Source organism: Mustela nivalis, assembly GCF_964662115.1.
Source record: "Mustela nivalis genome assembly, chromosome: 16".
NCBI lineage: Eukaryota > Metazoa > Chordata > Mammalia > Carnivora > Mustelidae > Mustela > Mustela nivalis.
This window is the reverse complement of record NC_139035.1, coordinates 7,997,056-8,019,054: the sequence shown is the minus strand read 5'-3', so window position 1 is coordinate 8,019,054 and position 21,999 is coordinate 7,997,056. Positions and strand designations below refer to the sequence as shown.

Sequence of the window (21,999 nt, the reverse complement as noted above, 5' to 3'; positions counted from 1 at the left end):
GATCATAGTTTTCTCAGCCAATTCTGGTGGCAGTGTTTATCAGTTTATCTGACGGCCACCTGAGACTAACCAGAGTCTCAGAGGCAAACTGTGGTTTGGGGAGGAAAAGATAGGAGAGGCATAAAATTCCAGTGAAGTATGAAGCAGTTCTAGGCTCCACCAACCTACGCGGCCTAGGGTCCGTTTGTGTTTTAAAAGAGGGGAAGAGAGAGAGGGGGGAGACAGGGAAAGACAAAGAAAACTCTTCTAGTATTAATAGCAGTTGGAACTTCTGGCAGGTGCAAAGTTTTTGTCACTTCAGCCACCAAAAACATCTCATGCTTTTCAGTAGGTTTTTCCTAATCTGAGAAAAGCAAATGGTCAGTATCTATCTATTCATTTGTTCAAAAAGAGTTATTAAACAGACGCTCTGCCAAGGCTGGGTAGGCAGGAGCAGATCAAACAGGCATGGTTCCTGCCCTTGTGACATTTACCGTGAATCAGCCTCTATTCTGTGCCTCACAAATTACTTGTATGTTTGCTTCTCCCATTAACAGTAGTAGTGAAATTAATTTGTCTTCTGATTTTTCAGATGTGTCAGCAACACCGTCTCTTGAATGTCTTTACTAACCTTAAATAAGAAAGTGATTGTCGCTTTCTTTAATGTGACTATTCACAGTATCTCCTGTGCCTTCAGTGTCAGTGGTTGTGAGACCAGCTCGTAGAGCTTTGCTCCTTGTGGGTCTTAAGCCATCGTCTGTTTTCACCGTATGCTTTCAGTGTCAAAGCGGCAGACAGTTGTACTGAAGATGCTTTGTTGTGCTTTTACCATGTAAAAAGATTTTTTCCAATCATAGCATAACAGGATGTTGAATGACAGAGGTAATGTTTTTTTTTATGCCATAAAAGCATAATTTCCACAGCAGGAATTATGCGCATTTGTATGTTGGGAAAAGAGGGATTTACCATCTCCATGTTGGAAGTCTATGTGGCATGAGGACATCTTTTCCCTTATTTTTATTTTGTTGTTGTTGCCGTTACTGTCATTTAAAAAAAATCCATATCTTCACTCAAATGAGAAATATTTGCAACAAAAAAGTAACCAAATTAAACATTTATGAATAGAGCTTGTTTAGTTATCATTAGTGAATTTTTCATCTGAATGTTTTATTCACCGTACTATGGAAAACATGGTCTTTCGATTGTTTTTTAATTGCTCATTGTTTTTAATTCACCAAAATGTACTGTTTCTATTTTTGAGAAGTAGTAGAATTATGATTTCTGTTAGGTATGTGTATGTCAGTTATTGAAAATTGTGCTGTGTGTGTCTCATGGTGTTTTTGAAATCATGATTTTTATCTCCTTTAAAAGGTAACATAATAATTCTTTTTTTAATAATTAAACTAATTTAGTAAATTCAAGATGGAGGCGCTTTCCTACTGATTATGCTTCCACCTCAGAAGATGAATTTGGATCAAACCGTAATTCCCCTAAACATACTCGTCTGCGTACTTCTCCAGCCCTGAAAACTACTCGGTTGCAGAGCTCTGGGTCAGCAATGCCTACTAGTTCTTCGTTCAAGCACCGGATCAAAGAACAGGAAGATTACATCCGAGACTGGACCGCTCATCGAGAAGAGATAGCGAGGTTGGTTTTTAATGGATCATCTTTAAAAATTGAAATGTTTTGTCAGCGTTTCAACCTGATAACAGATTTCAGCTTTGATGTGATTTGTACGAGTAATCCTAGAAGTGAGATCTGCAGGTGGCTGTGAACTTAGCTGCTCTCCGTCCAGTTTCTCTCAGTTTGTGTGTTTAATGCCAGTGCTACTACCATATTGTACAACTAATTGATTTCGGTTGCAGCCCCCCTTTCTTGTTTCTAGATGCCGTTTCTGAAACGTAGCGTCGGCTACCTCCATTCTTCCACAATTAAGAATTGTGCAGCTGAACCTTCTATTACTTTCCCTTTGTCTTCCAGAGAGGGCATAGCAGTGTCCTTGATGGAGAACCATTGCTCGTGTTCTTGGGGAGAATTAGAGGAGGTGGATTTTTACTCTCACTTTTACGAGTTCATTAGGCACAATTTAATTCAACCCTTTATTATTTTGATTTTTGTTTTGTGTAACTTTTAGGTTATAATAAAAATTAATGCTGCAGATGCGATTTTTAATCACTACCTTGTCATGACTGAACATTGAAGAGAGGCTGCGCTCAAACAGATGCTCTTGTAGTTAAGATATGTTTTGTTAAGTTTGTAAGATACTGAATTTTACTGCAGTGTTTTATACCATATGTTACCTAAACATCTTCACCATTTACATGCCATAGTTACTTCCGCCTTCAGTTTAAGACCCTGATCTTCAAGTTTTACACTTGGCAACATTATTAAAGAACATCACATATAGTAAGTCCATAGATGCTTTAAAAAAATAATAAATTCTTACCATAATTAAATGGTGTTTATCTTTTTTTTTTCCTTCGTTGACTTCTGTGAGTTGTGTTTTTTTCCTGGCTCATTTCTTTGAAGTTTATGTTTTTTGGTCTTTAATGACCATTTACTTATAGTTGCTTTCAGTTGCTTATAATTCTTTAACAGCATGTCCTTTTAATCTCACTGTGGTGCTTAAACATTTTATTTTGCCATATAAATAGCTTTTTTTGAGCCTAATTATCAAAGCCCTGCAAGCCAGTTAGGGGACAGGCCTATATGTGCTTCAGGATCCATGAATTTTTATGAACCCGCAGGATGCCTGCAGTGAGAGAATTTCCACCCATTTTTTATTCTTGTGGGCATGGCAGGCAACAGCAGGCCTTGTCCTCGCATCGTTTCCTGTGGGGGAGAGGGCTCAGTGCACCTGCTCAGGAAGTACCCGAGGGAACTGGAGGTGTGTCTGCTTCCCCTTCCTGGGCCACTCCCTTGAAGCTCTGGACCTCAGACCAGAACACCTGAACCCCTTCTTTGGAGCTGAACCCGCTTCCCTGCCCCCACACAGAAGGCAGATACTGCAGAGGGGACAGTGTGCAGGAGCACTAGGTGACATTCTCACTTGGTTCCATCATGCAACCACATGAGTTCTATCACCACTGTCCCTGTGTCTCGTTATCCGTAGCAGGACTGCCGAGTGGCCGGGCCATTTAACCTCTAAAGACCTTATGCCTTTTCCCTCCAGTTTGTTAGCAGCACCATGCTTACAAAACTTGCCTTTGGGATTTTAATTTTTTAAGGAGTATTTTTCGGCCATATATCTGAAAGCAAGGAAAACAAGTGGATTGCAAAAATCCAAATAAAATGTATGTATCATTTCAGAATGTCCTCCTCCGGCAGATTTGGTGGGGGTAGAGAATGAGAATAAGAACAAGGATTATAAGCTCAGAGTTTAAAAAAAAAAAAAAGCACACAGATACGAGATTATAAAATATTCCAGTGAGCGTAATCTAGAAGCATCATGACGGAGTTAGTAAGCTGAGATTTAACAGCTACATGAATAGAGTCACACTCTCTGTTGAATTATAAATCTGTTCCTTCTACTTGAAAGGTATTCCTTACTTTGATTTTCTTGATAATTTTGCTGATTTTTAGTAGATGCTGAGACTTCTAAGCAGTGTGGACTTAAGCCAATTTTATGGTCTGTATTATTGAGTCAACTTTAAGATAGGAACTGGCACCCAGAGAAACAGCTGGCAGGTACACAACAAACTTGCAAATTAGAAGGCGGCTTTGGGGTGCTTACTGACTGAGCAGTTTACGTCGTGTGTACATTAGTTATTTGTGGTAGTTTTAGTTTTTACTACATAACCTGTTGAGACTGCTGTTGTCTGTGTATGTGACTTGTTTTTTCTAATTAACTCCCACTGATGTCTGCAGATATCAGCAGCTTCATTGTATAAATGTCTGCATAAAAAAACTTAATACCAAAAGTGGATTTTTGGATAAGCGCATGCTTATCTATTTTTTTGTGTGTGTGTCTCTTTTAAGTTTGGTTATTCTGTTTTTCACCCTAGTTCATTTATTTCAGAAATGCAGGAATTGAATATAGTATCTAAAATAACACTTTAAACTCTTTCCAGAAGAATCCTATCAACAGTTAACAAGTTTTTAAAAATTACATGTGGAATGATAATGTGAGATGTAGCATGACATAATAAAAATGATCTAGTTAATACCACTTATTTGTGATTTTAACCAAAAAAAAAAAAAAAAAGCTTATATAACTTCTCCTAAGCCTTATTTTTCCTCATCTATAAAACAAGATGTAAAGCAAGATGATGACTACCTCTCCTGCAGGGGGGCTGTGAGAATGGAGTGAGTTGACGAGTATAAAGCTTCTTTCTAGGGGTGTTCTTGATAACGTAGTGGTTTTCATTCTATTATTATACACATTCCATAATTATATATAGTATAATGTGCTCTTTACATTTATTCTTAAGTTATGAGTGATGAGAACATATTTATTGGTGTTCTTCCTACCTTTTTGTATTGGTAAATAAAGGAATTGACCACAGATTGTGTCTGCAAGGCCACAAGCTTCCATTTAGCTTCTCTTTTTAAATTTGTAGCTAAATTGTTATGCAGTGACTGCCTTCCCTGGCAGTGTTTGCCCAAGTTAAAAAAATAAAAATGTTACTTTGTACCTGCTTTCAATTTTAAAGTTGCAGAAGTTTTCACATGTTGCTTTAAGAATGTTCTGCCATTCCAAAACCTTCCCTGTGGAAGGAGCCAAATTGGGTTCCTAACTTAGGAAACTTTCGGATCTCATTGAATTGAGATCTTTTTGAGGAAAGCAAGAGTATCAGTGGTAGATGATTAAGTTTCTACCTCGTAAAAAAAAAAAAAAAAAAAAAAAAAAGTAAAGGAAAAAAAATCCCATTTTGTCTTTTGCTTATCACCGATAAGATTTATTTAGTTCTTCAGTCCATGTGGCTGATAACACAAATAAACGGCTCTGTGGAAATGAGCTCCACCCCGGGATCTGGCCCTGCCTGAGCAATCAGTAAGTTGTGTTGTCTTGATCAGGCCACTCGCGTTCTCTGGGAATGTGTCCTGACTCACGTTCAGTTAGAGAGGTTCTACCTCACAAGAACGCTGTGGCTCTCGGGAGAACTAACGTGTGGTGTGACATGCCGTGCGTAGCTAGAGGTCCTGCATCCAGGTTCCTGACCTCTTTGGCCATCTGGGGAAGCTTTGGAGCTCCTCTCAGAACAGTGTTTCTAAATGCATAACATAGTTAGTTGTATTTATTTAGTTGTATTTCAGTATGACCGCATTTCTTTGTAATGTTACCAGAACATTATTTTTTTTTAAGATTTTTATTTCTCTATTTGACAGACAGAGATCACAAGTAGGCAGAGAGGTAGGCAGAGAGAGAGAGAGAGAGGAGGAAGCAAGCTCCCTGCTGAGCAGAGAGCCCGATGTGGGGCTCAATCCCAGCACCCCGGGATCATGACCTGAGCCAAAGGCAGAGGCTTTAACCCACTGAGCCACCCAGGCGCCCCTACCAAAACATTATTAAAGTGACAATGTAATATATGGTTCGGGAATATTCTTGCCGCAGGCTGAATTTTGAAATAGTAATGTCTGATTGTTTTGAGATACCTATAGCAACTATGATGTGACTCCTATTGGTGGAAAAAAAAAAAAAAACCAGTATCACTAATACATCTATTGTTTGTTACTCGTATTTATAATCAAAAGAAAAGCTAAGCTTCATTTGAAGGTTAGTGAAAATGAAGTTGTAATTGCTCTCTTTTCCAGGGCCAGCGACTCCTTGGGTTCTGCTCACTGTTGTTCTCCGTTAATACTAGTCATCAGCATTGACGCTGTATTTTAAAAAGATATATCACTATGTCTGGGTGTTTAACATGTTTTTCAAAGTGACGGTGTTTTGCGAAACTTACTTTTACTAACTTCGGGAGTTGAAGTTCAAGACTTTTAGTATCAAAATAGTTCATAGGATTTCCAAAAAATCTTAAGTTTTTGGTTCAGATCTTTAATTAGACACACAGCTGACATAACTGATTCTCTCTCAAATGATTGTTTCTGGAGCTGTTATTTAAAAGGGATTAAACTTCTTTTCTAAAATCATCACCAGGATCAGCCAAGACCTTGCTCTCATTGCTCGGGAAATCAACGATGTAGCAGGAGAGATAGACTCAGTGACGTCGTCGGGCACTGCGCCCAGTACCACAGTAAGCACTGCCGCCACCACCCCTGGCTCTGCCATAGACACTAGAGAAGAGGTAGGAGATCTTCATGGAGAAATGCATAAGGTTCTTTCTTTTCTTTATTTCTTTTGCTTTTAGCTTTTTGCTTCGTTTATTTTAGTTCATCCACCCTCCCCGTCTGCATGCAGCACTGCTTCTTCCAACTTTGGTTTGAAAAATTTCTTTTTCTGTTTTTGTAACAAAACTAGCAAAGGCTAACATTTGGTCTACTATTAGCATGAAGTTGTAAAATTGTTTAAAACAAGCACTTTGTCGGCCAATTCTTGGTGTATGGTTTCACTTTAAAATGTGAATATAAATGGCATCCGAAAAGCAAATCACAGCTTGATAAACGATTGTATAATGTTTCTATAAAGTTTGGCAATGAAAATACTTCAGTTACAAAGGTATCTTTATACCCAGTTAGCTAGTAGACATCCCTACTAGCAAAGGAAGAGAAAATGCTACAGTGTCCACTACTTTAAATAATTCTGTTTAAAAAGACACATATATACTCAAAGATACTTTGAAATATATGTGTTTATGCACACAGACAAAATACATGTATATTCAGTTTTGAAACATTCTTGTAAATTCTGGAAGGGAAGGCAGCATATGTAGACTGTTGTCCTTCCCAAACCAGGGCTCCTGCTCTCCAGCTCCAGGGGCCAGTATCATGTAACTGGCCCCAGAAGGTACCTTTGCTGGATCATATAAAGTTAATGGTACTCTGCCACACTGGCTCTCTTGAACTGGCGCAAGTGAAAGATGGGCATTTGAGAGAATGAATTAAAAGTTTTGTTAGGACAAAGCCACATTCTTTATGTATCTGTCTTCTGGCTGTTTTGTGCTACAGTGTCAGAGATGGGTAGTTAGACAACCACTATATTGGCCACAAAGCCTAAAATATTTATTATCTAACCTTTTACAGAAAAAAAAAAAAAAATGCCAGCCTCTAATAAGCTTCCTTAATTTTATGAAGTAACATTCTCAAAAGTAGCCCAAAATGGCTAGCCTTTTTGACAAATTTGATTCTGATAAACTGTGTTAATGATATTTTCTTCCTCTGCTTTTTGTCACATTCCTTTTATAATCTAGTTCTTTAATGGTCATTTTTTTGTTGTTGGTTTTTTTTTTTTTCCCCCTTCATGTGTTGTCTGATTTGGTAAATGAGCTTTCACGAATCTGTGTAGAGTTTTGTTACCACATTGATCAATTGTAAATGTATATAAAATCATCCTCATTGGTGAAAAACAAAAGATCTTCTTGGTGGCAAGACATACACAATTCTTCTGGTACATTTAAAATGATAAGATATTATTTTCTCAGCTCTCTAACTAAATTGTACCTAACATGCTTATATATTCACTCAGATCCAGTAAAATTATTCAGACATTTCATTGAATAGACTTTCATTTTTCCTTTTTTGTTTTATTTCTGAATATTGTACTAAAGTTTATTCCTTCTTCAGTAAACCTGAGTTACTTTGTATTGTATTTGTATAATATGTACTGTAGATGGCAGTATGTCATTTTTACTAGAATATGTAATTTCTATAGCATTGTTCAAAGCTTACCTAAGACCAAAATATACTTATTTTGTGGATTTAAATTTTTTTTCTTTTGTAAACTTAATTGGAATTTGCAATTTATATATCTGTGAAGAAATTTGGCACCTGGATTTGGGGAGGAAAAAAAAGGAAAAAAAAAAGATAGGAAACTAAAAGGAAAAGAAACATTATTTTACATTGGTAAGGCAATGTGAGTAAAATAAACTTGTCCATTTACATGGCTCAGCTTTTTCTGCTTATCATCTGTTTTCCATTTGGGGAAAAGCTTATCCATTGAAGAATTGAATTCAGCATAATTCTGTATTTTGGATTTTAAAAATAAAATATTTTGTAGCTGAACATCTTATTAAACAGGTACCTTTTTATAAAAAGAAAGAGTAATTGGTTTATTGAAGACATCATGCTTCTGTTACTACCTGACAATGGAATAACTTCTGTCTAATTTTAAAAAAATGATAATGCCAGGGTCAGTTCCTTTCCAAATTATTCTCATAAGGATCTGCTTTTGTCCTATTAGTTGGTTGATCGTGTTTTTGATGAAAGCCTCAACTTCCGCAAGATCCCTCCATTAGTTCATTCTAAAACACCAGAAGGAAACAACTGTCGGTCTGGTGATCCAAGACCTCAACCAGCAGAGCCCCCTGATCACTTAACAATTACAAGGCGGAGAACCTGGAGCAGAGATGAAGTAAGTAAACCACAAACTTTAACAAATGTCAGAAGAGGCATGTCCTGTTGTAGGAAAAGGAGGAGCTGTTCGATAAATGGGGCTGGGAAAGAAAGCACTTGTCCTTATTAGGAGTAGAATGAAATTTCATCCTGACATCACATCATGTACAGATGATTAACTACAGATGAATTAAGTTCCTAAAGGGTGCAAAAGCAAAACTTTAAACTTTTAGTAAAAAATACAGGTAAATGTCTTTCACATTATAGTCAGGGGTTATTTCTTAAAAGACACAGAAAGATTTGACTTTTATAAAAGATTGGATAAATTAGAGTATATTAAAGGACTTTTGTGAAACATACAGCCAACAAAGGATTAGTATACAGAATACACGAAGAAGTCCTACCAATCAACTTAAAAAGGTAAAAACCACCCAATGGAAAAATCTTCGAAAGACATGAAGAGAAATTACCTAAAATCTTCAAAATACAGAGATGTTCAACTTCCTGAGTATTCAGAGAAATAACATTTCAGGACTATAATGTGATTCTTGTTCAACTGGCAGCAAATTAAAAGTCTTAAAATATTAAGTGTTAGAGAACACAGATACATTGACCAGTGTGTTAGCGGTGGAGGTTAAATTGCTGCAGTCACTTTGGAAGAACGGTTTAACATTATTTCTTTCTTTCACAGAAGAAGTCATAGCACTGCTGTGGACAATAACAAAAACTTAGTTTTTATCAGCAGAAAAGTGAATGTATAAAGTTGTATGTGTATAATTTGTATGTGTACAAATGGAGTAATTACAGAGTAATCAAAATAAATGAACTACAGCAGTATGCCACAATGTGGGTGAATTTTAGCCATGTAATATTAAATGAAAAAAGTGATTCTCAGAAGATTATATACAATGTGATTCTGTGTCATAAATTTTTAAAATGAAAATATATACTTAGGACCAGAAATCGATGTAACGGAAATGATATGAATGATATGAAAAGGAAAGCCAGGGAATGAAGAATGGGATTCAGGATATTGTTTAACCCGGGTGGAGGGTGGCAGGGAGATAGAATGGAGGAAACCAGCTGACTAGTGGTAGGTTACATAAGTCAGCTGTTTCTGCATAACAGCCCACAAATTCTCAGTGGCATGGAGTGGTAACCGTGTGCTTATTGACACCTGTGGGTTAATTGGAATGACTCAGCTGGTCAATGAGAAGTCAGCCGTAGGTTGACTCCAGGCCTGCCCATGGGACTCTCATATTGCGTGGACAGGCGGGCCAGCCAAGGCTTGTTCTTATCGTGGTTCCATCAGAAGCACGAGAGAGCAAGCCCCACCATGCAGGCACATTTCATGTTCATGTCAAGTCTGCTAATATCCCATGGGTGAAGCCAAGCCATATAGTAGAGGTCAAAAGCAAGTGTCCTCTTCCTGTGGAATACAGAATGAGTATTTCTGGCCATCTCTTCTGTAACATGGTTAGTGCTGCATTCTAGCTTTTGTTTTGGCTGTTAGATTTATCGTAAGTTTCTAATTTATCAGTTATCATTATTAAAGAGAAAGAAAAAGTGGTCCAGATTAGACTAGTGATTTATATCATGAATCAAGAATTGTGATTAATTCTTGTACCTGTGAACCAATGCAGATAAAAATTGTTTAACTCTCTTAAAAATAAATGTGGCCATGACAAATAAGGTATGGAGAGGTTTATTAAAAAGATTTATGATAATGGAAGTTAGTTGAAATGAGTTTGGGGGAAATTCAGGGATATAGAGGAGTTTATTCACCAAAGAATGGTTATTTCACACCATAGCACCATGGAAAGAGCTAATTGAGGAATGCCATGCAGCGGCAGTAACAGGCCAAGGCTTAGGGTGTGGGTAGGAGAATAGAGGAGGTAGCAGTGCCCTGGAGAGTCTGATTGTAGGCTGGTATCCTGGACTTCAGGAACAGGAACTGCAAGTTAGTATGTAAGAATGTGTGTGTTCGCAGTAGTGCTGAGTAGAGAGAGTCCAGTGGGAGAGCTCGTAGCCTGCTGCACAGTTGCCCCTGCCATGCACCGGATGGTTTTAAAACACACTCTATCCTCGCCTGAGTAATCGATGTCTTCCACTCTTGCTCTGGTTTGTTTCCTCAAGGCCCACAAGATACCATTGTGTTCGTTTAGCCTTCCATTGCCAGTATGTTGCTGATCACATCCTGAGTAACTTTTCATCCTGCACTAACTTCAAACCCTTGACATTCTCAGGTTCTCGTTTTCCATGGTGCCTTCCTTACTGACCTCACCCATTCCATTAGAATTTGTGTAGCAATGAATCACAGAATTCAGCACTTACTTCTTTTTAACAAAATACTTAATAGTGTTGCCTCCATTCTTTTAACACCTGCACTGGACTTAAACAGCTTCTTTACCTCCAGGGCCATGTCTTATTTTCTGGACGGTCTTGCAGAGTCTAGATGCAGTTCTGAACTACAAGGAGGTGATTTGCGAACCCACATCTAGCCCCAGTTCAATCCCTTTTCTAGCTTCTGCAGAACAAATCCATCCGGCTACCTGTTTTTGTAGATAAAGCTTTATCTCAGCACAGCCAAGCCCACTTGTTGGTGTGTTATCTGTAGCTGCTTTCACAAGAACGAGTTTAGCAGTTGCGACAGAGACCAGATGGCCTGAAATCTTCACTTTCTGGCCCTTCACGGAAGAACTTTGCCAAACCTAGCTTTGCCCATAAATTTCAACTAGGATGCTATGAGCCTCCATCGTAAACATTCATTCTTTTGGGCAAATTTTTAAGAAGTATCTCTCAGGGGCACCTGGGTGGCTCAGTCATTAATCCTCTGCCTTCCGCTCAGGTTGATCCCGGAGACCTGGGATCGAGTCCTGCGCTGGGCTCCCTGCTCAGTGGGGAGTCTGCTTCTCCCTCTCCCTCTCCTGCTTGTGTTCCTTCTCGCTGTGTCTCTCTCTGTCAAATAAATAAATGAAATCTTTCTAAAGTATCTCTCCCATTAGACTCTGCCCCAAAAAACAAGGATTGTAATCTTCTTGATCTCTATACTCGTATTATTTGGTGAAAGAATAAAGTATTCTAAATTACTTGTATTTTCCTTTTTTGACCATTTGAATTAGAGGCATGAGAGATGGGATCATGACTGTGATTGATGATAGGGATAATGTGGATTGTTCTTTGTAAGTGATATGTGATAAGTGATACGACCAAAATAGTATGGAAACTGGACAAGTTATTTTTAAAAAGAAACTCCTTTATTGATATTTATTTCTCTTTCTCAGTTTAGTTATACATAACTCTAAAGACATTCCTCATTTTTTAAATTAAAATTAGCATAAATACTAAATGCCCCTGAATCTAGTGATCTGTGACTAGTGTTCTCCGTGGTTATACAAAACAGAGATAATACTGTAATTTCTTTGGATGTTCCAGGTCATGGGAGATAATCTGCTGCTGTCATCCGTGTTTCAGTTTTCCAAGAAGATAAGACAGTCGATAGATAAAACAGCTGGAAAGATCAGGTACTGTTCTGCACTCACACCTCTGGGCTTAGATTGTCAGGGGACACCTGTTCCACTGCGCGCTGGGCTACCCCCACCCACGGCCCGTGGGGACGAGTGAGGGCCGCAGTACCGAGCCCACTGCCGCCACTGTCGTGTTCCGTCTCTTTTTTAGGTGTAAGTAATAGCCAGAAGCTAGGCCACATGAAGGGGGCAGAAAAGGAACCAGAAGACTCAATAATCAGCCCTTTATAATGGAGAGTTAACAGCTATAAAATTACTTAGATTAATTTTATTAAGAATTAGATACAATTTACTCCTGCACAGAATAACACTAAGTATTTTAAATTAATAGACCTTTGGGGTTTCTTTTATAAGACCTGAAACTTGAGGCTAGTTTCGTCTTCCTCATCGGTAAAGACAACAGTGTGCGCAACCCTGTAAGACCTGAACGCTTGCATACTTGTAGCCGTGCGCGCTCAGTCTTGAGGGCCTCAGAACTGTGTTGGGCGAGTGACACACAGTCAGAAATCATTCAGTCTGATTAAATTTGGAGACTTCATTCCCATAAAAGGTCTGTTTATTTCACTTACTTATTCCTTTGGTTAACAATCCTTCCACTATGTCCTAGTTTTAGAATATAATTTTAGTGGAAATAAATTGAAAATAACAGTTTCATCACGCTGCACTGCATGCTTGAGCCAGACCTGAGGCATGTGTGACCTGTGATTAGACCTGTGGATTTCACTGGGCGGCCTTGGTCTGTCTGGCTGCCTGCTGTGTGGGCAGCTCCAAGGAGCATGGGTTGTCATGGTGAAGGGAGCTCAGTGACCATGAGAGAAGATGGTGGCACCAGCAGACTCGGAAGTGACATCGTTGCTGGGGCACACAAGACAGGCCTCAGCTACCGTGACATTAGAGTGCCGATTGCTTAGGCACTGCGTGTGTTGAAAATAGAAACAGTAGGCTCATTTAGAAGCCCAGTCAGAAATTACAGAATGTGTTATTAAAAATAGCATGCAACTAATTTAATTTCCTTGAAATCAAATGTTGAGCCTGAAAATGTACACGTTTTTTAATTTAGAAAGGATCCAATGAAATTGCATTGTTATTATACTTTTTATCCTGTGTAACTAGTGATTCTAATAATAAAAAGGAAAAAGGGGTGATCGGGCTCAGTTGGAACAAAAGTTGTGAGTAATAAAATCAGTTAAGAAAGGCAAAAATAATGAAATTAAGACAAATCACATAGAGATAGCAGAACATACAGGTGTAGGTACTGAAGTACACGATCTAAAATGCAAATTCCATGAGAGCAGTGATTTTTAATGTTAACATACCTAGAATAACTATGTAACTACTGGTTAATGAATGAATGTTAAATTAGTATTTTATAGGAAGTTAAGTTTACTTAAAACTCATAAGGATATGTGAAAATTGAGAAGAGTAAATTATCTTGAAAAAATAGCAGATGTCAACATAATTGTAGTTATTAAAATAACTAATTATATATACAAGGTACTCCTTAAGAAAAGACAAACATGTGATCACTTTTTAACTTTTTTTTTTTTTAAAAGATTATTTATTTATTTATTTGACAGAGAGAGATCACAAGTAGGCAGAAAGGCAGGCAGAGAGAGAGAGAGGAGGAAGCAGGCTTCCTGCTGAGCAGAGAACCCGATGCGGGACTCGATCCCAGGACCCTGAGATCATGACCTGAGCCAAAGGCAGCAGCTTAACCCACTGAGCCACCCAGGCGCCCCACTTTTTAACTTTTTAACTGTGATCACTTTTTAACTGTTAAGGGAATAAATAAGGAAATAAGCCTCCTATTTCCAACTGCATTTGGAGGGGCTGTTGATATACTTCACTGATACTCGTTTGAAAAAGTAAAGATACCATTATGTGAAAAGACCAAGGTGTACAAGAGTAAATACGTTATGAGGTCATTTGTATAGACGATTAAGAAATGAAAGGAGGGAAGAACTATATGTGTATATATGTACACATGCACATATAGTAGGTATTCTGTATAATATGTATGTTTTTTCTGAAAGATTTGTATTTTTAACCACATTCTGTATTACTTTTGTCAAAAAAATTTAAAAAGTAGAAAATAGGACAAGACAGTGTAGATGACATTATCCTTTTAAACTAGAGAGAATCTAACTTAGTATTTTTTAGAAGACAATGAAGAGATAAACTGGTACATTTTTAAGAGATCAAGGTAAGGGTTCAGGGAATACTAGAAGGCTCAAGGTGTAAAATCTATGTAAAAATACTTCAGAAATTCATCGATGCTGTGAATTAATTTCTAATTCCTATAATTAAAATTTTAAGATGTACTGAAACCATGTTTGAATATGGTTTGTGAATTATAATATTCCACACAAATATAATTTTATATTGCTTATGTGATGAAATAATACATTTCATCAGTTTTTGATAAGTACCTAGTCATGGTAAAAACACATTGAAGATCATATTATTGAATCGTAAGGCTATCTGTTTAAGAGAATTCATTTAAGTAATTTTTTCCCAAAACTATTTCAGAACAGACAGTGAAGGACTTAGAATTTGACCTGGAGACTTTTTAGTCCAAAACCAACTGCTTTTGCAAAACGAGTTTTTGGCTTAATGGTTCAGTTGCTGAATGAAATTATCTTTGGCATTTCCTGTGTTTTCCATGCTGACATTTAATCTGACTATGATTTTGATTCCATAATGTAATACGAAGATCACTCAAAAGCTGTGAATTTTTTTCAGAAAGATCTATAATGACCTTTAAACAAAGACAGTTAAGTTCTAACCATTATGGTCTGGTCTAAAGCCATGTCTTGATCTAGTTTTCTGCTTCCTTAGTATTTAGATAGTGTATTTGAGTTCTCTTCCTCAAGTCAAAATGCCACGTTTGGCTTCTTAAATCCATACCACGGTATTTACTCTTGTCTTTAAAGTAAGTTTTTTATCCCTTCAGTGGCTTGGAGCTCTGGGGTGCTTTGTGTGTATGAATCAGGAACCTCTGGTGAACACTCTGAGCCACTGTCAGCAAAGGTGATAACATGTGTCCTTTAACAGTTTGAGAAGCCCATGCATCTTACCCAGTAACCATGTTCTGGCAAAATTCACTGGATTTTGAGCGCAGTGTGGCTAAGCGCAGACTTTCTGTATCACACGAGTTCATGGTAGTTCTCAGGTGGTCCATGAAACAGTCTTTGCTTTTTCTGCACCAGTCCTAATGCTGCAAGGGACTCTTAGAAACCACATAATTTACTTACCTGTCTTAACGTCTTGGCCATGATGATATCAGGTCTTAGACAGCTGGCAAGGAGGTTTATTAGTCTTTTGGGTTTAGAAAATTTAACAGTCTGAGAAGAATATCTTTTATCAGTTTCTAGAACCATCGTTGCCCTTTTAAGCGTGGCGATGTTTAATTTGTAGATGTTCCAGACTTGATTTGATGTTGATGAATTTCATATTTTTCAAAAGTAAGTTGAACCTGGCATATTGATCTTCGAAGAAATACAAATAATATGTACTATTTAATCCTTAAATACTGATCAGCTTCCAGTAGTAATAACTTACTTGTACAGTGTTGATATTTATATAAGGCAGATATTATCTAATTAGATTTCCAGGCTCAATACAGAGATTTTAAAAGAAACCAGAAAGGTGCCTTTTATTCACATCTCTCTAAAACTGCTGAGTCATGTCTCAGAGATGCCAAAGTATTGGGAGAGAAGGATACCACTTTTAAAAGACACGTGAGAGGTGCCAGGGTGGCTCAGTGGGTTAGAGCCTCTGCCTTCAGCTCAGGTCATGATCCCAGGGTCCTGGGATCCTGGGATCCTGGGATCGAGCCCCATGTCAGGCTCTCTGCTTAGCCGGGAGCCTGCTTCCCTTCCTCTGTTTGCCTCTCTGCCTACTTGTGATCTCTCTCTGTCAAATAAATAAATAAATAAAAGACAAATGAAAACTCTGTTACTTTTTTTTTGTAAGTTAAGACACTTGAGTTTAGTTTCTAACGTAAGGATAATTATCTTTATTGGCAATTGTTTTTATCAAACGGATAGTGTCTTAACTCCTAGTTGGTCATTGTATACAAATATACTAACATAAGTTAAGACTTTTAAAGACACAGTAAGTACTCCAATTTTTAGCCTTAGAAAGAATGATCAGACTTTAATCAATTAACGATTTTTTCATACCTAATTCATTTTATTTTCATCTTACGTTTATAATGCGTATATTCCATCTGAATAAAACTATGTTTTAGTAAGTGGTCATTTTATGGTTGATTAAAATATTAGATAAAATGTGGGGGTTATATCACCTATACTTTATATTTGGTTTTCAGTAACAAATGAGATAACTATGAAAGGATTTACATGTGTATTCATAACCACTCACTTGCTTTTTTAATACAGATTTCTCACGTAAATGAGTTTATTGGTAATATTGGTTCAGTATTTTATTTGTAGCTGATGTAATGTTTAGTGGTTTCTTTATCCCTGGGTAACTTTAAAAAGATGCATTGCTTTTATATTATTGTTAAACATATGATAGGTTTTTAAAACATGGAAAGTAAAATGCTTGTTTTTTTTTTTTAATTTCTAGAATATTATTTAAAGACAAGGATCGGAACTGGGATGAAATAGAAAGCAAGCTAAGAGCTGAGAGTGAAGTCCCTATAGTGAAAACCTCAAGCATGGTATGGCAGTTGTTCTCGAACATTGAACATTTAATGGGTTTATCTTAAAGGAGCAATATTCTTTTAAAGTGTTCGTTAATTTACATTTTTAAAAAGATAGAAATACACAGATTTGGGAAGTTTTATGCCTTCCACTATCTCTCATGGGGGTTTAAAATGTTGATTGCTTCAGAATTATAGATGGTATAAAGGAGGAACTTTATGTTTCTTCACTAATACTTTCTTGTCCTTGTAATGAGTAGACATTGTAAATAGGCAGTTTGAAATAAGAGCTGAACTGAAATAGAAGTGGACATGAACCGTTTCCTCGGGAGATCGCTTGTCTCCTGCTCAAGAATCTATCCAGGTTTCATGGCTCAGGGAGTCATCCTAAAACTGAGGTCATGGTTCATCCATTTCTCAGAGAAAATCCTTATGCACTTTTTCAAAGTTGTCAAAAGATGTTCAATGCAAGTATTTCAAAATCATTGCTTATACACGTATAGTAGTATCATCTTAAACTTGTCGTCTTTTGTTATCTTGTTGAAAAAATAATTGCAGTTAAACATTAAGAATTTTAAAATTTGAATCTTGTTTTTTGGTATCATAATTATTTCCTGTCTTGTTGCTGCGGATGTAGTGCCATGTGAATGATGTTAAGGTTCCAAGTAAGAGGAGTGTGAGCGCCATTGCTTATCAAATAAACACGCTTTTCTTACAGGAAGCTGATTTTTGTCATTGCTTTCCCTCCAGGAGATTTCTTCTATATTACAAGAGCTGAAAAGAGTTGAAAAGCAGCTACAAGGTACATGTACTACTAAATTAAGTAGGAAGGACTAACAGTTTCAGACAAATATATTCTAAGTGGTATCTCTTAAAATATTCTACTAGAACGTAATTTGGTTAACTATAACAAATATAACAATTGGTTAAAAATATAGTTCTTCCTGTCCAAATTATTCATAAAAAGGAAGCTTGGAAGCCCAGTATAAATAGGGGCACCTAGGTTCAGTGTCTGATGCTTGATTTTGGCTCGGATCGGGGAGTTGAGCCCCAGCTCAGTGTGGAGTCTGCTTGAGATCCTGTCCCTCTGCCCCTCTCCCCCACTCACACGTTTGTGTTCAGGCACACGCACACGCGTGCTCTCTCTCAAATAAATCTTAAAAAAAAAGAAATAAAATAAAATGCAATACAAATAAAAAGGTAAAGTTAAATCTTGGGCATATAGGCTAGCTATTGTAGACTAATTCGCAGTATGATATTAACTATTTTATATGTAGATAAATATTAATATATGAAAAATATGTAAAATAATGCATTAAAATTGTATGCAACTCAGAATGCTTATTGACAGTTGGCTTTATTTATTTGATTTGACACTTTTTTATGTAACCCAAATGAACTTGTATTCTGATACAAATCACAGTTGTTTGGGTGAACCACAGAAAAGAGCGCATATTGGCCAAAGGGTCATGATTTCCGTGTGTGCCAGTCTCCCTTAGGCCTGAGTGCCCGTGTGTGTCTTGAACTAGAAGTCTGCAGTAGCACAACTGGCCTCCAGAGTCAGCTGCTGATTCTACTCCATGTTTGTTGCTTGAACTACCATAGGCAGAACATGTTGGCCCTCACTAAGTGATTCTTAATGTCTGATCAATTTCCACATCCCAAAGGGTTATATTTTACCACTGTGGGGACACGAGTCTTGCTAATAACACAACGACTGCTAGCTGATAGAACAGCAGTGTACTTTGAAAAGGACCTCTTGAGAGTGATTGTTATATCAAAGCTGCTTCCTTCTGCCAACTCCCCATTCTCCCCGTGCCAAGCTGAAAATCACTGCCTAAGATTTTTCCTTGTCCACTCACTCCAGGATCTTTTGGATGGAAAGTTGCTCTTTCACTGGCCCATCTCATAGAGTAGCAAGGTCTGTAGGGCTTGCTGGAGCCGCCATCGGGTTCTGAGGGCATCCCCATGGCTCCGGGGCACACACACCTTGCACACGTCTGACGACCCCACACACTGAACGACAGTGAACGACAGTGTGCCATGGTAGCATTCCAAGTGGGACGATGTCCTCCTGGCCTCCTCAGCCTTCCAGTTCCTTAGAACCCCATCTTGGCAATGAACCCCAGTCCTCTGAGTGGTAATACAACTAGGAGGGCTTATTAAAATCCCGCCCAGCGTTTTCCCGCCTGTCACAATGATGGAAGCAAATTTCAAAAAGGCCTTTCTCCCAAACCTCAGTCTTCCAACAGACTCCAGAAGGCCCATATGTGAGCCTGTGCAGGACACCAGAGAGCTCATTCAGATCAGGGTCATCTACAATAGAGGTCAGCCCCTGAGTTATTCAAAATGGGTTCTAAATACGGTATTCAAAAGGATTAGCCAAATTTAAGCTCATATAAGCATCCTTAGTTGAAATATTACCCTAGTCATAAGTAGTGTTCACATCCAAATTTACCTGCGTCTACAATTATCTTTTTTTTTTTCCTTTAGCAATCAATGCTATGATTGACCCTGATGGAACTCTGGAGGCTCTGAACAACATGGGATTCCCCAGCGCCATGTTGCCGTCTCCACCAAAACAGAAGTCCAGTCCCGTGAACAACCACAGCAGCCCCGGTCAGACACCGACCCTTTGCCAACCAGAAGCTAGGGTTCCCCATCCTGCCGCTATGTCAGTGTCAGCTGAATTTGAGAATGCCGAGTCCGAGGCTGATTTCAGTATCCATTTCAATAGGTTCAACCCTGATGGGGAAGAGGAAGATGTTACAGTACATGAATGACTTTCTCTCGATTGTTAAAAATAAGAACCTGTGGAATGACTAGAAATATTGGAAGCAGCATAGTGTTGACTTACACTAAACAAGACAGCTTGGTCAGCCAATCTCGTTCTCTCGGTCTTCTTAATTTTATTTATTTACTTTTTTACCTGTGATGCGGTATCCTGTTAATCCTTTCGGGCCGTTAGAAAACCACGAGAGGCACGTGTAGGAAAAAACAGATTGTGGCAGTGTTGCCTTTTGTGGTTTTATGATTTTCAAATTGAATTCTCTGATTGCATCCTTTCCCTTCATAGATCTTTGTTTTTTTTCTTTAAGCCATGCTGTGACCTACAAGCAAATTAAATACCCAACATTTCTGACCCCCATGTCTCCTGTGCCAAGCTGCTCCCCGAAATGGACTTCCTCTTCATCTGTACAGATTTGTTAAACACTTATATTTGCTTCTTAATAATAGGATTTATATTAGTCTTCATTACCATTGGATACAATGACATATTACTCTCCACAGTCCAACTGACCTTTCCAGACAGTCGTTCTTGTGTTCTGAACTTTTCCAGCATATATGTGATTTCTATAACTTTGTTGCTACGTAAATTGTCTTGGGTTGACGGAGATGAACTATTATGTTTGCACTAAGATTTGCCGGGAGTGGTAGGTGGGCATAGCTCTATATCGGTAAGGACTAACCGTCTTTTTTGTACATAGGAGATTGATAATACTGTATTTGTTTTAACCCCTCGGTGTTTTACTCCACCTTCAAAAAGCTCAATTTGGCACTTTTTTCCCATTTTTTTTAATGGAAGTAAGATTTTGTCTCATTTTAGGGCAAATGATAACTAGAAAGATTAGACTGTTGAGGTGGAGTATATTTTTTAAACTGAGAACACGTATATTGGTCCTGTGTTACCAAGTTTATATGTGACAGTTGAAAAAAAAAATTCCCTTGAAATGATCATGAAGTTAAAATTTTCTTCATTAGGAGACTTGGAGAACCAGTAGTCATAAGGTTAGCTGATAGTTTCGCTCCCAAGCAATGAATTGCTTCTGTGTGTTTCCCTGTAGAACCCAGTAGTAAATCCTGCCCGTCTTACACAGTTATAAGGACCCTGCAAGACGGCAACGATGAAGGCTCAGGCCTGTGCCACTAAAGAGGAAGCCTGTGGAAAAATACCTTCTGTAAACTTGTTTTTTCTCTTTCCAGTAAGTTCACATTTGGATAAGTTTTAAAAGAAAGTAATTATCTTTGTGTTTCCAGAACACTATAATTTGGGTGAATCGTAATTGCTTTAAATATTACTTAGTAAACTTGGACTTCCCCCTGACCCCATCAGTCTATAAAGGTTAAAACAGTGGCTTTTGTAACTTTTATGAATGGTCTTTAGTATTTCAGCAATAATCCTGTACTACATTGGTTTCAAAAGACAGACTAACTCTGTATGCTTCAAAACTTTACAAGATTTAAAAACTCCTGTACTTTTGGGCCAGTTAATAAAGATGCAAAAAAAAAAAAAAAAAAACCCTTTTTGTAGAGATGTAAAAACAAAAGTCTGTTGTGTAATGAATCTCATATTTTTCTTTAAATTAAAAAAACAGTAAATGAACTATTCTCCTTGTAAAGCTAACTTCTCCATTCTAATAAAGGAGGACTGGAAAAAAAAAAGGTTTTAAAGAACATGAATGGAATGATACAAATGCTTTGAAGGAATAAGTGAAACATTAAAACAGGGTCAATCCATTTGAAGAAAAAGTCAAACAAAATAATCACCATTGCTCCCTCTTTTATTTACTGTTTGGGTACTGATTATATCCCCATGGAAGTAGAAGGTAAGGAGTTGTCTAGGAAAATATTAGCATCTACTCAACTTACATTATCCTTTAAGTGTTTACACGGTTTTGTTCAATTATAAACATTTGGCCTTTTACTATGTTATTTTTATTTTGTATGAATACATTATCCTCCTTATTTATTTTTGTTACCTTTATTACTTATGTTATTTTGTTATGCATTTACAGCTCCATTTTTAAATAAAGTGTTTCTGGAACTTTATACATTGATTGTACATTTTATTCTACCATCTGGATTGCCAGTACTTCATCAGTTTACCAGATAACTCTACACCATTTTCCAAGGCTTAGCCATACAAGGAATCCTTCAGTTCTAATTAATACACGGTAATTGTGAGACTTCATGGTGCTTTGACTAAAGAAGAAAAGATTTTCTGAGCAGATTTTGTAAATCTCCTTCTCTTCACTTAGTACTCTAATCGTAAGGTGCACATAGAAGGCCTTTATTTCTTAGCTCCTGGAATCCTCAGAAGGCTTTATGACCATGATACATTTGGCGAACAAAGAAATTTAAAGTATCTTGTCGGACATCCTAAATTTGAGAACTGCCCATTCAGATCCCTTTTCTCTCACTGTTGGGTCTATACCCACCAATCTCGAATCTCTGTTACTGTCGAACATTCTGTTTCTTAGCTTGGCCTTTGAGGCTTTCCACAGCCCGTTCCTTCCCTCAGGATTCTCGGTGCACCTGACTCAGACTCTCCACGAGTTCCTCGCCGCCCTGAGCGATTCTTCTCTACTCTGGGCCTTTGCC

The 21,999-nt window shown here is 37.7% G+C and overlaps 1 protein-coding gene across 37 annotated transcripts in view; it reads left to right on the top strand.

Moving 5' to 3' along the window:
• The window catches only part of CEP170 (centrosomal protein 170), a 123,598-nt gene extending 102,151 nt beyond the window's left edge, over window positions 1-21,447 (top strand). For 7 of the 37 annotated variants that reach the window (XM_082702219.1, XM_082702212.1, XM_082702239.1 and 4 more), the window contains 8 exons: window positions 1,392-1,626; window positions 6,071-6,248; window positions 8,270-8,440; window positions 11,857-11,945; window positions 16,542-16,635; window positions 17,368-17,419; window positions 19,111-19,236; window positions 19,716-21,447. In XM_082702219.1, coding sequence (XP_082558345.1) covers window positions 1,392-1,626; window positions 6,071-6,248; window positions 8,270-8,440; window positions 11,857-11,945; window positions 16,542-16,635; window positions 17,368-17,419; window positions 19,111-19,236; window positions 19,716-19,726 — 956 coding nt within the window. In that variant the 3' untranslated portion in view covers window positions 19,727-21,447. Of the gene's footprint in view, window positions 1-1,391; window positions 1,627-6,070; window positions 6,249-8,269; window positions 8,441-11,856; window positions 11,946-16,541; window positions 16,636-17,367; window positions 17,420-19,110 lie in introns of all 37 variants that reach the window. The other 30 variants (XM_082702226.1, XM_082702207.1, XM_082702231.1 and 27 more) reach the window with 9 other exon arrangements.
• Window positions 21,448-21,999: the final 552 nt, after the last annotated feature.